This window comes from Mobula birostris, chromosome 14 (genome assembly GCF_030028105.1).
Source record: "Mobula birostris isolate sMobBir1 chromosome 14, sMobBir1.hap1, whole genome shotgun sequence".
In the NCBI taxonomy this organism is placed as follows: Eukaryota; Metazoa; Chordata; class Chondrichthyes; order Myliobatiformes; family Myliobatidae; genus Mobula; species Mobula birostris.
In genome coordinates this window covers 8011616-8026241 of record NC_092383.1, presented here as the reverse complement: position 1 = coordinate 8026241, position 14626 = coordinate 8011616, and the positions used below count along the sequence as shown (strand labels likewise).

Here is a 14626-nt window from a genome sequence, read left to right as displayed (position 1 = left end):
GATTACCACCGGAGAAACAGTGCACCATCTGTACAACAAGCTAAGAGTTTGCGGTGTTAGAATCAGAAGATTCAAGGCATAAATCACTGAATTTCCCCAGTTACTAAGGCACATTGTTCACTTAATTGCTGGTGCTTTGCACATTTGACATCTTCATTCAAACCAAATCACAAACAATTTCAGCTAACTTCACACATCCAACCACATGCTAACAAACCTCACTGATGTCAAGCGAAGATGACTGAATATCTTTTCCTGCTTCTGTTAAATGGGGCCAGTCAACACCACCAAGCGACATTACTGTGCTTAAAGCCAGACCATGAATGATGAGATAAGCTTGAACCAATCCCCATCCCCACCTACCCACTGGTGCTGTTCACTCTGGACAACAGGTTCCATGAGGCATGAGGTATAGAAGCAGATAGACCAGCTAGTTGAGTGGTGATGCAGCAACAACATCAGTAAGATCAAAAAATGGATTGTGGAGTTCAGAAAGGGTAAGATGAGGGAACACACACCAGTCCTCTCAGATGGATCAGAAGTGGAAAGGTTGAGCAATTTCAGTATTATTAACTGGTCCAGGACGGCACTTTCGATGCAACTCAAAATGAAAGCAATACAAGTGGAGGCTGAAAAGGACACACCAAAATTTCATTACTGGGAACTTACTGCTGCTTTATTACATCTAAAAGATCTCTACATTAACAGATAACATTCATTAAGTAAACAATTCTTTTTCCAATGCATGAAATAAATATTTTCACGTGGTACTTTATACAAACCGACACTGGTCTACTATACTCAATTATTTTTAAAAAAGCCATTTCTCTGGTTTGGCATGCGGTCACGGAAGCCAGCACTGTGAAAGATTTAAGGCAGTAAAAGTATCAGAATTATCTTTGACACCCTCAGAGAATGATCAACAGAATTTACAACTTTGCAGAAGAGGGGAGTTTCCATGCTTGGAGAAACTAGTTTACAGTGACTCTGGGTACAAATAAAATAGACTCTCAACACTGCAAACTTCTAGAATACCCTACAAAAACAGTAGGTAAGTCATGTGTACAAGCTGGTGTACTCCTTTTAAAATTCTCTTCACTTGTCAAAGTGCAGCTGGTGACCTGAAAGACCCAGCTGTGTTAAGACACAGATAACCCTGTCATTGACACGAGCATCACTTGAATCCAAGTGCTGCTTTCCAATGAACCCAACTCTTTGTCCATTCAGTCCTATCTGAAAACAGAGTTCACAAAACATGGATAACACTGGGAAACAAAATCCTGGTGAAAGCATGAACCACCTCCCCAGTGGCCCATGGCCAAACGACACCTGATAGTGATTCACTTCCACAACATTTTAGCCAACTTCAGTTTTATCCCTATTGAATCACATTCAACGGCTTGCAAAGCCATCGATTCCTTGGAGTTCATGTTGGCATCAGTGGACCAAGGCGATGTTCTGTAGACTGCAGACACTACTAAATACACTTTTAAATATACCTCTTTCAAGTTATTTTCACTGCAATTTGCAGCAAGTAAATCATCGATTCTATTTTGGTTATTATTCTATTATGGATTTATTGCGTATGCCCACAAGGAAATGAATCTCAGGGTTGTATATGGTGACATGTATGTACTTGATAATAAATCTACCTTGAATTTTAAACTTTTGAACTTTGAGTATGGAGCAGATGCTGAAAAATAGCTTTAACCTTAAGCTTACTGAAGCAGCAGCTGAGATAGATCCACTGTTGTTGCTCTGTTTTCCTCTGAAGTTTTCAAGAACCCACTTCCATTACCCAACATTTGCTCCCTTTGACTATAACTTGCTAATTACCATCCTCGCTTCCCTGTTTGCTGTTATATGGTTACACAGAAGCCCATCACTTTCCAGTGGCCGCTAATCTTTCCTAGGTCTTCCACTGCATAAGTTGGACGTAGTCATGGAAGGAGTTAGCATGTTGTGGATAAACATAATCCCAGCCCATGCATTTCAAATACAGGTCAATAGAAGAACAATACCAACAAGATTATCCCCTTTACTCTATCAGATGTTCTGAGCAATTATAACTGCACAGGTTGTTATCAGTTAATAGGGTCTGCAGAGAATTCAGTGTGGGATATGAGGATGGGGTTGAGAAGGAAAATAAATCAGCCAAGACGGAATGGCGGAGTGGACTCAATAGGCCAAATGACCGAATTCTGCTCCTATGTCTTATGGTCTTTTTATTCTAATTTATGGCCTTAGTGAAGCACTGAGTAGTTTATACCTTTTCTTTTCCAGGCGTAAAACCCTCCGGTGCGCTTAGAAATGAACTGTTCAACCAATCTATAACAGCAAGATGGGAAGGGTGGAGAGAAGACATTTACTTTAGTACATCAATGGTTAGAATGCACATCTCACTCTGTGTGCATTCCAACCATTAGTTTGAGAATTCTTTTAGATTCAAGGATCTGAGAGACTGAATCGCCATCTGAAAGGAGAATGTGGAACATTTATTGAGGGGAGAGAAGGAATTTGGTTCATTACTTCCACACTTGGCAAAGACCCTAACACACTGAACAAGGAACAGATCACAGAAACATGACGGAAAGCAAAGTCAAGGATTGGACGAGAGGCAGTTTAGTTAGTTTAGGGGACAATGCATCAGGAAACTAGAAATACCCAAATTCTGGCAGACAAGTTTAAACTGGGAGAACGCAGTTGAAGCTAGTGCTTGGCCAAGTGGGGCATTTGAAAGACGGGGATATATTCCATACCTAATCGGGCTTCTTTCCAGCAAGTTGGGTGTAATATGACAATGCCTGGTCAGGAAATAGTGCACGTGGATGAAATGAAATGAAAAATAACAGGTTTGCAAACTGGAAGTATTCTGCAGTTAGAGCCTTTTAGAGAAACAGGAATAAAAGGTTGAACCTAAAAGGATGCATCCCTTCCCTTATTACAATTCCTTAATGCCTGAAGAATGCTACTTTATTAAAACAAGGAACGTGTGGGATTTGTGAAAGGGTCATCCATAACCTTCACCACCACCCTCCCCAAATGTTTACCAGAAATGGCCTTTTTTTTTGTGAAAAAATAAACGGTACGGTACTGTGCATTCCCCAAAGTTACTTCCTGCTAACGCAGAGGGAATGATGTGAAAAACAGCCAAGATACTTTACATAACTTAAAGAATAATAAAATTATTTGCACAAAAAAAGGAAAGTATCATCGTCAACCATTGACATTTAGTTCTTTCCAAAAGAAATATTCTACAGTGAAGTACACAAATGAAAAAATTCTAATTCAAATAATGTCAACTGTGGAAGAAATAATGCCATTGAACAACAAATACAAAAAGTAATATCACAGAACAGACACATACATCGTAAAAACTCTGCTTTCACAAAGTAAACTGAAATAACCTTAAAAGACAGACAGTCTTGAATTTATATACAAAAGTTAACTGAAAATATAGTATTTTGTTCTCTGTACATGGTGTCTTTTTTTTATTTTTGCATTTATTTAAAAAAAGGGTCTCTACACTTCTAAATTTTCTTTTTAAAAGGTGAAACAAACCAGACTTTTTCCTTCTTTCTCTCCCTTTCCCAGCCCTACCACACAAAAAAATTATCCATAATTTCAAACATCAGTCCAATGGAATAACATCTGGGATGGTGCCAAAAATGGTGCCGCTCTCCACACTGCTCCGGGTAGCGCCAGCGTGTCCGAGATTTTCCCGCAAGCTGCTGGAGGAGACGAGGCTGCTGTTGCTCCCGCTGCTGTTGCCATTTGTCACTGCCAGCGTGCTGGTGGGTGCCGAGTTTGGCTGCTCCAGGAACATTTGCGAAGAGCTGTACGGAAAGAATCGGTTGAGTGAGGAGTGAATGAGGTCCTGGTCCTCTGAAGCACTCGCTGCAGCGGCTGCTGCAGCAAGGAGGGAGGTGCTGTAATGCTGCAACAGAAGAACACAAGAGTCAAACATTAATGTCATAAATTGGGCTTTTTAATTTATTCATTCATCTAAGTAACCCTAACTAATTCGTATGCCAAGGTATTCAAATCATTGACATTAAAGATTAGCTTTATTTGCTACATATACATCGAAACAGTAAAATGTGTCATTGTATGCTGATGACCATCACAGTCCGAGGATGTGCTGGGGACAGCCCGCATGTGTCACCACGTTTCTGGCACCAACACAACATGCCCATAACTCACTAACCCTATCCTGTACATCTATGGAACGTGCAAGGTAACTAGAGGAAACCCACAGAGAACTTGCAAACTCCTTATGGGTAGAGGCTGCATTAAACCCTGCTCACTGGCGCTGTAAGGCATTACGCTAACTGCAACGTTGCTGTGTCACCTCATATAGATACGATTACATGTATATAAAAAGGCAGGTTTGTTAAATGAAGTTAATTAAATATGCTTCAACTTTAATGCATTCAAAAGAGCCAGTAATTTGGAATAATGACTAGGAAAGGCCCAAAGGGTCATGTCAAAATGCAGGAAAATTAGTTTAGCTTAGAAAGACATCTCGGTCAGCAGGGACAAGTGGGCCAAAGTGACTGTTTCATGCAGTATGACTCTACGCCTCCTGTATCATTTACAATGGCACTTGCATCTGTTACAAATTTGTTTTTAATTTTTAAGTTGGTCAATTTAAATGTTCACAATTACTTTACTGTGGATTACAAATGCCTTTCAAACCATGTCAGTTTCTCACTGAGCCGGAGGATGAGTGGCATAGAATATTGAACAGTACAAACCCTTCAAGCCCATGATTTTGTGCCAACCTTTTAACCTAATCCAAGATCAATCTAACCCTTCCCCCCTACATAGCCCTCCATTTTTCTATCATTTGTCTAATCCTGATTTTAATATATCTGGAGGTGTTTTTGTTAAACTGATGTAGACTGAATCTGAACTCAATGCCTGGGGCACCATTACTGTGATCAATGGGGGTCTGCCTCAGGCTGTTGAACCATCTGAGCTCCCTGTACTGGTCTAGAACTATGTTTCTCAATATGTAATGCACTGAGCCACCTGCAGTGAGTGAAATTAATTTTCAATTCAGTGTTCATACCAGCCAGATAAAGGACAGTGCTGCCTCATTTCTGTATCTCAGAGGAAGACTTTAGCAGGATGAGACTGGTGAAAGAAAATGTCTCACAAAAGAAAATGGTTATGGCAGCAGTGATCAACTAATGCACCATGGGGTTCCGCTACAGGAGTTGCTCAAGGACGTTTTACAGACCCAACCGTTAGCAGTAGTCAAACTTTGCATATATCAAATCTGAATTGGGAATGTTCACATTCAATCCCATTTACAGCTCCTCAGCAAATTAAGTCAGCCACGTCTGTGTGCAAGTCCAAACAATGGCTATCTGCAAAATGACCGTCTCACCATCTACCCTTGATGTCCAATGGCATCAACATGACAAACATCCCAGGGATACTGTGGTTACAAATGCTGGTTAGAAGTTGGGCATCCTGTGATAACTCAATTTCTGATTCTGTAAAGCCTTTCCACCATCTACTAGAGGAAAGTTTGGGAAAATGAATACTGCTCACTTGCCTACTTCGGCATAATGTCGATACTCAAGATGCTTCACACCATCCTCAATGACGCTGCATGCATGATGGCACCCCAGCTACCCACCCTAATATATCTATTACCTGTTCCATCTTGGATCATGACTGCAAGGTGTACCATCTACAAAGGGCACTGTTGTTACTTAGTCAGCTTAATCCAACAGCACTTCCCAACACCTTCTCTTCTATCATCAAGGACAAGGACAGTCAGTGGTTGAGATCACCACCTGCAGGCTTCTCCTCCAAGACACTTATCATCCTGTCTTGGAAATATATTATTATTCCACTAATATTGCTGAACTCCCTTCTCTAGTAGTTTCTGTGCGAGAATCTTCCCAGTACAACTGCTACTGTTCCAAGGTGTCAGCCCGATAATATTTTCTCATAGACAATTGAGCAGTAATACCCAAATTCCTATATATAAAAGAAAAAAAACAGGGGACCTGATCACTAGTCAATGCGCAGACATCTGAACTGAATGCAATATACCCCTTGGGGTGTGTCACAAGTTTGTCACACATACTCGGGTCTCCCAATCAACTTCTGGTAGTGCCACATTATTTGAATCTATTTCAAGTTTTGAAATATTGCACTGTATTCAATTTCTACAGAGGTATCAAATCCTAAACAAAAGAAAGTTAGCTGCATTTTCCCCTGAAATCTTTGATATATTCATGATTAATACAAGATTCAAATGACAAAAGTTTTTGACATGTTACATACCTGATTGTCCCCTTGCAAGAAGGGAAATAGATCTAAACCTGTTCAAAGAAAGGAAAAAAGTCACATCATCAGAAACACTATGGAATTCGCAATATCAAGTTTCATTTGCAGTCTGATACCATTATTATTGATCAGAACACGTTTAAGTAACTTGAGATGTTTGCATTGTTTAGGACTGAATGTAAAAGAGCATGCAATCTGCAATTCGCTGAGCCACAGTCCCTGCAGTTACATCTTAGCCTGACTGAACGCACAAGTCTGTACTTGTGCTATAGGCATTAAGGAGTGATTTTCCAACGTAAGTGTTTGCAGTAGATTCACCAATTCAACTTTTAGAATTTCAGCAAAAGCGATAGAAATCTTTATAAACAATAGAAACATTTTATAAAAACAGGTAGATTGAAATTTATGATGTTTAGCATTTACACAGAATTAATACATCAGTTGATTAATATACAGAGTGTTAAGAGTAGTTTTTGGGTTTAGGTCATTTACACTTAGCAAATGGCTTTGGCCACCAGTCTTCTGTTCCTAAAAGCTGTGAATACCAGAATCGCAGTCCATTTGTAACAATGCATTTCCTAAAAGCTGTGAATACCGGAATACCAGTCCAGATGCTGCTGGTGCCTGTGGGATGGATGTAAACCAGAAGGTGTGACGTTTGCATGCAGTTTCAAAGACAGCATTATCTGAACTTTGTAAATATGGATTGTCCTTCATATTAAGCATGTAAAATACCAAATAAATGTATTGTGGATTCAGTTTGGAACAATGGATTCTCGAATATCAGTCCTGATGTTGCTGGCGCTGGTGGGATGGATGCATTCAGAAGGTGTGAAGTTTTGTATGTAGCTTCAAAAGAAAGCATTGTCTATACTTTGTAAATATGGATTGCTCTTTAGCAAATAAATATTGAGCCCCATACTGGGCCAGCAGACCTTTCCACCGAAAGCGTATCGATGCCTGCTGTACCTTGTTTTGTCGAATAAAGAAGCTGCTTTCTATCTACCAGTAACTCTCTCTCCGGTGATTTCATTCACGCAACAACACAGAGTCTGAGAAGGACTGGGATGATTTTGGTATGCAAGCCAGGGCTGGAGAGAATTTTACGGGTCCATATAAATAATTAACTTTATTAGTCACATGTACATTGGAACATACAGTGCAATGTGTTGTTTGCTTCAAAATAAAATCGGAGAGGATTATGCAGAGCAGCCTGCAAGTGCCATTACCATCACTCTTCTGGCACAAACATAGCATGCCCACAACTCACTAACCGTAACCTGTAAGTCTTTGGAATGTGGGAGGAAACTGGAGCACCCAGAGGAAACCCATGAGGTCGCGGGGAAAACATACCAATTTCTTACAGACAGCGGCTGGAATCAAACCCTTATCTTACAGCTGGTGCTGTAAAGCATTTTGCTATATCACGGTGACACCCTAATATTGACCACTGTGCCAAGCTTGCAAGGAAAAAGTCAAACAGACAGTCAAAACTCAATGTCACAAAAAGAGTGAGGTACAGCAGCTACAGTCAACCATGTAATGGCATCAGTTGCTTTAGAAGAGGGAAGAAAATGCGAACCAAAAGGAACATTTGACAGCTGCATTGTATGACAACAAACAACATTCAATAACCATATCACAAAAATAATCTCACACTTTAATTTAAAGAGTTTCATGAATCTAAGTTGCTTCGACATGTGCCAGAGGGAAGTTATCACACAATGGAGTACCTTCTGAACATTTTTTGCATTGTTGGTTTCTCATTAGGTGTGACTTTGCTTGTAGCACACATATCAGCAATAAAACCACAGCCCACTGCAAGCAGCTTACCTTGCAATTCATATGGCAGAGTTGGTAAATGGTAAGAATGACGGTAATCTTGAAAAGGAGCAGAAATGAAGTTTGAGTCCAGAGTAGGTATACTGGGAGTTCTTGTGACTGGTGATGTCTGATGATGCAGATTTAAAACTCTACAGGAAAAAAAGCCAAATATTAAAGACAATTTATTTGTAACATCTTTTCAAAAGACCAACAAGATTGATTCTGGTCTCTAATCAATTAGCTACTACAGTAAAAGTTGATTTTCTGATCTCTACATTGTGACCCCTGTTTAACAGTGTAAGAAAGGTTGCAATTAAGATGACAAGGTAGAGTAACAGTACTACAGCACCAGTGACCTGGGCTCAATTTCACAGCTGTACGTTCTCCCCGTGACTGCGTGGGTTTCCTCCGGGTGCTTTGGTTTCCTCCCACATTCCAAAGATGTGCAAGCTAATAGGTTAATTGGTCACATGGGTGTAACTGGATGGAGTGGGCTCCTTGGGCCGGAAGGACCTGTTACCCTGCTGTACCTTTAAATCAGCAAATAAATGTCATGTGAAAGTTGATCTGGCCTTAGCAAAACAATTATACAGTATAAGAAAGGTCATGATTAAGGTGTCAAAAAGGTCCAGTGCTGCTTCTGAAAATATACAAGTAGGCTGGTCCTTGCAGCAAAAGCATGGCAGTGTGGGAGGCAAGACAATTCCCAAAGCCTGTGAGTAAAAGATTTTTTATGGATGATACAACTAATTCAAGTCTTCTTCTGTTAGGCAATGTGGATCTTTCACAAATCCTCTCTAAACTACGAGGGGTGATTGATAAGTACGTGGCCTAAGGTAGAAGGAGTCAATTTTAGAAAACCTAGCACATTTATTTTTCCTACATGTACACACTTAGTCCAGCAGTCGTGGAGAATAAGGATCCCTTCTTTATAGAAGTTGGCATCTTGGACTCCAGAAGTTGCCTAGAGTTTGAAAGAAGACTAGCTATCAAACACAATAGCATTGATGATATGACCTCTTTAGTTATAGAAGCAACAGACTGAGGTGACATGTATACAGTAGTTTTCAGAATGAAGTGTCTCAAGATGTACCAAATAGAAATGACAAACGACGAAAAAAGTGCTAAAGCTTTGCAAAGATTAATTAAAGCCAACAGAAGAGACTTCCATTGAGGGAAGTACTCGGGAGGGATGCATCTACCAACAATTAGTATTTGGAAAGGAGAAAAAGTATTTGATTCTACATGCATTTCTAGCTTTCATATTATCATATAGTTATTTCTCAATCCAAAGTCATTGCAAACATATAAGAACATTCACAGTAGTGTGATTCCAAGGCAAAACATACCCTTTGTTGATGGGCGGTGAAGGAGAAGAAATGGCAGGGTATCTCTTCACAGGGGGCTCTTGATCTTCTTCATCTGATGAACTGTCAAGCGTCAGATCAATCACTTCAACCTTCCTATTATCTTGTGATGAATGTCTCTGCTCGGGTAAGCTTGGACATGCACCTAACAAATAAATCAAAAAAGTCCACATTTCTGTAAACATTTAATTATTAGAAAATGGGTGACAGCATTAATGAATATTCACTTTTTCAGGAATATTCTCCATTTCCATTTCTGAGCAGATTCATTCTTGTCTTGGGCTCCCTCCACCAACAAATCCGTTGCTCAAACAAAATTAAATGCACTTCCAAAACATAGTGTGGAACGTAATTTAACTTCCATGTAATAATGGAGCAAATTATTTAGTAGTTTCTATAGTTTTTGATGGTCTCTGGATCAAGATCTCTTTGGGTGACCTGCTCTTGCTTGCATGGTGGGGGCTTGTGCTTCTGCTGGCGCAAGTGGGGGGAGTGTCGATTCTGCTGCTGCTTGGGCGTGGGTGAGGGAGGGAGGGAGGCTCTGAGGTTCTGATGTTTCTATCATTCATTATTTGGGGGTTTCTTGTTTCCTAAGTGTCTGTGAAGAGTATGAATTTCAGGTTATATACTGTATACATCCTCATATTAAATTGAAACATTTGAAATTTGAAACCGCAATGCAAATCTGACACTGGGGAACAAAATCTTTTACAAGGGCTTTATTTTTTTGTTATACTATTAGCATTAGTTCTGGACTAGCTTACATCTATCACTGCCTTCTCTAGAATCTGCCTATATCTTCTGCACTTTCATATTCTTTGTGATTAGACTGTTTAGTGGATGGATTGTTGTAATACCTGTTTAGTGTGGCACAGTACCGTAGCGTATAGCGCATTACTTTACAGCGCCGGCTTTCACCGATTTGGGTTCAATCCCCGCTGCATCTATAAGGAATCTGTATGTTCTCTACCGGACTACATGGGATTCCTCCCACATCCCAAAGATGTTGCTACGTTGGGCCGGAAGTGATATTTGTGTGCTACCCAGCACTATCCTCGTTGACTTGACGTAAAATGTTTTGACGTACTTGAGACAAATAAAATTCATCTTTAGTTTCTCTTTATTTGTCTGTAGGTATGTAGGGTGGGGTGTCTTTCACATTAGGTATCATCCATGACTTGGATAAGCTCTTCACCAGCATGAAAGACACATTCACTCCTTAATACCATAGCCTTTGGGCTTTTAAACTCCCAAATACACTTAAACTCAGACAATTCAATATCTGACTGTTTGGAAATCCTGAAGGTTTGTCACTTAGTTCATTCATTAGAACAAGATCCTACTATCTGATATCTATGAGCAACAGAAGACACAGGAGCAGAATCAGGGTGATTTGGCCCATCAAGTTTGCTTCACCATTCCATCATGGCTGATTTATTATCCCTCTCAACTCCATTCCCTTGCCTTCTACCTGTAACCTTTGATGACCTTGCTATTCAAGGACCTATCAACCTCTGCTTTAAATATTCCCAATGATCGCTGCAGACCTGCATAATGCCAAGGGCGGCTGACTGGAACAGGGCCATGGGGGTGAAAAATACGAATAAGTTTATTGATGGAGCTGAGTTATATTACAATTATAAGCAAAACAAACTGAGTTTCATTTCCTATGCTCTCTTTAACCTAACCAATTCATAAGATAATTTACTGTGCTACTGAAAGTGAAATGAGTGTGTTGAGGTAATAACTAATAATCCAGAAGATCTGCTAGTTTAGCACCCAAGTCCTGAGACTGCCAGATTAGAGTTCTATAATATGATGCCATCAGTCAACTAATTTAAAAAACATTTAAATTTTGCTGTGGATTTAGTTTCGTGGTCCTTTACTGGTACTCTTGATTTGTATTTAGAAACAACTGTATTGTGATACATCACTTCATTTTTATATGGGAGCATTGACTTTTACAGATGTCATGCCACAGAGACTGCAAGTATCCAGGCCAGTTGAGGACTAATGACTATCAGGATACTTTTCCAGGAAGTTTCGCACCTTAGTTTTAAAATATTCAATTTCACAACAATTTGAGGTTAGAAATTTATTTTTCTTAGTGTAATGCTTGTGCATCTTTCAAACTAAATTGTAAAAGAAATGTCAAGAGAACAATTTCTACAGATGTACCATGGAGAGCATTCTAACTGGTTGCATCACCATCTGGTATGGAGGGCCCAATGCACAGGAATGGAAAAAGCTGCAGGAAATTGCAAACTCAGTCAGCTCCATGCTCTAACCTCCCCACCATCAAGGACATCTTCAAAAGGTGGCATCCAACAGTAAGGGCTCCCTTCACCATGGAATGCCTCCTTTTCATTACTACCATCAGCAAGGAGGTACAGGAACCTGAAAACACACACTCTGTTTTTAGGAACAGCTTCTTTCCCTCTGCCATCAGATTTCTGAAGGGACAATGAATACTACCTCACTAGTTTTGCTCTCTTTTGGGGTGTGTGTGTGTGTGTGTGTGCGTGCGCATGCGCGCACCACAAAACAAGAAGTTTCATGACATATGTCTCTGATCATAAACCCGAGGTCAGATTCTAGGTCTGGCCCAATCCCAATGGGATCAGACCATATAATGGACGATCAGGTCAAATCAGCATGTGTCAGCTTCATATTTCATGAAATAACTTGAAGAAATTATCTCAAGATTGGTTAGAAAAACTTCAAGTCAAGAACATCATATTTGATGGCTACCATATTTTAGAGGATAGGATTTGGTCAGGTCGGATTAGGTTTTATCTTAATACCTATGCGAACCCATGCTCAAGAGCATCCTATCGTGCATCATCACTGTGCACAGAGGTCTGGAGACACACACTCGGCAATTCAGATACTTTCCCTCTGCCATCCGATTCCTGAGTGGACGTTGAACCTGTGAACACTGCCTCACATTTTTTATATATATTATTTCCTTTTTTTTGCATGATTTTTAATTGTTCAGTATACGTATAACTATAATGGATTTACTTATTATTTTCTTCTTCTTCTGTGTTGTGTATTGCATTGAACTGCTGCTGCTAAGTTAACACATTTCACAACACATGCTGGTGATAATAAACCTGATTCTGATTCTGCAGCAGACAGGAGGGCTCTACAAGGGCAGAGAAATCTGCCTAACACATTACTGACACTAGCTTACCAGTGATCAATGACATAAAGTTCAAAGTCAATTTATTATCAATGTACGTATATGTTACCATATACAACCCTGAGATTTATTTATTTTTTGCAAGCATTCACAGTAAATACAAGAAACATAAAAGAATCAATGAACACACCCATCAGGATGGACAAACAACAAATGTGCACAAGACAACAAACTGTGCAAATGCAAGACGACAAAAAATAATAATAGTAATAAATAAGCAATAAATATCAAGAGCATGAGATGAAGAGTCCTTGAAAGTGAGTCCTTACATTGTGGCAACAGCTCAGTGATAGGGTGACTGAAGTTATCGATTTTGGTTCAAGAGCCTGATAACTGACGGGTAATAACTGTTCCTGAATCTGGTGGTGTGGGTCCTGAGGCTCCTGTACCTTCTTCCTAATAGCAGCAATAAGAAGAGAGCATGACCTAGATGGTGGGGGTCCTTGATGCTGCTTTCCTGCAACAGCAGTGTGTAGATATGTTCAATGGTGGGGAGGGCTTTACCCATGATGGGCTGGGCCGTACCCACTACTTTTTCTAGGCATTTCTGTTTCCATACCAGGCCTTGATGCAACCAATCAATATACTAGCCAACACACATCTACAGTTTTAGATAACATACTGAATCTTTCCAAGCTTCTAAGAAACAAGAGGCGCTGCCATGCTTTCTTCATAATGGCACTTGCATGTTGCACCCAAGATAGGTAATCTGAAGTGATTAATACCAAGGAATTTAAAGTTGCTGACCCTTGCCACATCTGATCCACCAGTGAGGAATGATTCATGGACCTCTAGTTTCCTCCTCCTGAAGCCAATGATCAGCTCCTTGATCTTGCTGCCATTGAGTGAGAGGTTGTTCTGGCACCACTCATATATTGATTCATCACCACCTTTCATTCAGCCAACGACAGTGGTGTTGTAAGCAAGCTTAAATATGGGATTGAAGTCGTGCTTAGATTCACAATCATAAGTGTAAAATGAGTAGAAAAAGGGCGGTAAGCACGTAGCTTTGAGGTGTAACTGTGCCGATGGATATTGTGGAGATGCTCCCAATCTGAACAGACTGGGGTCTGCAAGAGAGAAAAATCAAGGATCCAGTTGCACAAGGAGGTATTGAAGCCTAGGCCTTGAAGCTTATTGATTAGGTCCTTCAGTGATACAGAAAGGTGCTACAGAAAGGTCAGCAATATCATGAAAGATCCCACCCACCCTGCTCATGGGCTGTTTGCTCCACACCCTTCAGGGAAGAGGCTATGTAGAATCTGTGCCAGGACTGCCAGATTCAAAAATGTTTCCCCCAAGATGTCAGGCCGATCAATACCTCCATCCATTAACACATCCCACGACCACTACTTTAACCATTTCCTGTCAGAATCACATTATGTAGATACTCCTCGTGGCACTTTATGAACATACATTCTATGTGTTTTCTGTACTTATAGTTAGTGTTTTTATTGTGCTCTTTATGTTTAGTGCTTTTTTAATGCTGCATCCGATCCAGAGTAACAATCATTTCATGCTCCTTATGTACTGACGGATCACAATAAACCATCTTGGAAGACCATTTAACATGAAGGTCCCTGCCCCTGTCAACATTGCTCATTTATCATTCACAAGTAATCCCAGGGCAACTAATTTGTGGGTCAGTGTCATAGAAAACTACAGCACAGAGCTGAAATGCAGATCATGTCTGTAACAGGTTCCTGACCCTGACCATTGTTGGTCCAAATGGTCTTGCTCAGTAAAGGTACCTTTAAGTATATTCAAAACTGGGATTAGATTTTTAGATTGCATTGATTGAATAAGAAAGTGGAGTTGATGCCAAAGATCACATCAATGATTTAACTGATCAGCAGAGCAGACTCAAGGAAGTGAAAGGTTATTCCTGTTCGCAATTGTTATACAAAATTTTATCAACTCT

At 40.1% G+C, this 14626-nt stretch overlaps 1 protein-coding gene across 5 annotated transcripts in view; it reads right to left on the bottom strand.

Moving 5' to 3' along the window:
- Positions 1 to 661: 661 nt before the first annotated feature.
- Positions 662 to 14626, bottom strand: part of pias1b (protein inhibitor of activated STAT, 1b) — a 279909-nt gene continuing 265944 nt past the window's right edge. For all 5 annotated transcript variants that reach the window (XM_072278052.1, XM_072278048.1, XM_072278050.1 and 2 more), the window contains 4 exons: positions 9483 to 9645; positions 8143 to 8282; positions 6307 to 6344; positions 662 to 3937 (listed from right to left, as the gene is read on the bottom strand). In XM_072278052.1, the coding sequence (XP_072134153.1) occupies positions 3632 to 3937; positions 6307 to 6344; positions 8143 to 8282; positions 9483 to 9645 (647 nt within the window). In that variant the 3' untranslated portion in view covers positions 662 to 3631. The remainder of the gene's footprint in view (positions 3938 to 6306; positions 6345 to 8142; positions 8283 to 9482; positions 9646 to 14626) is intronic.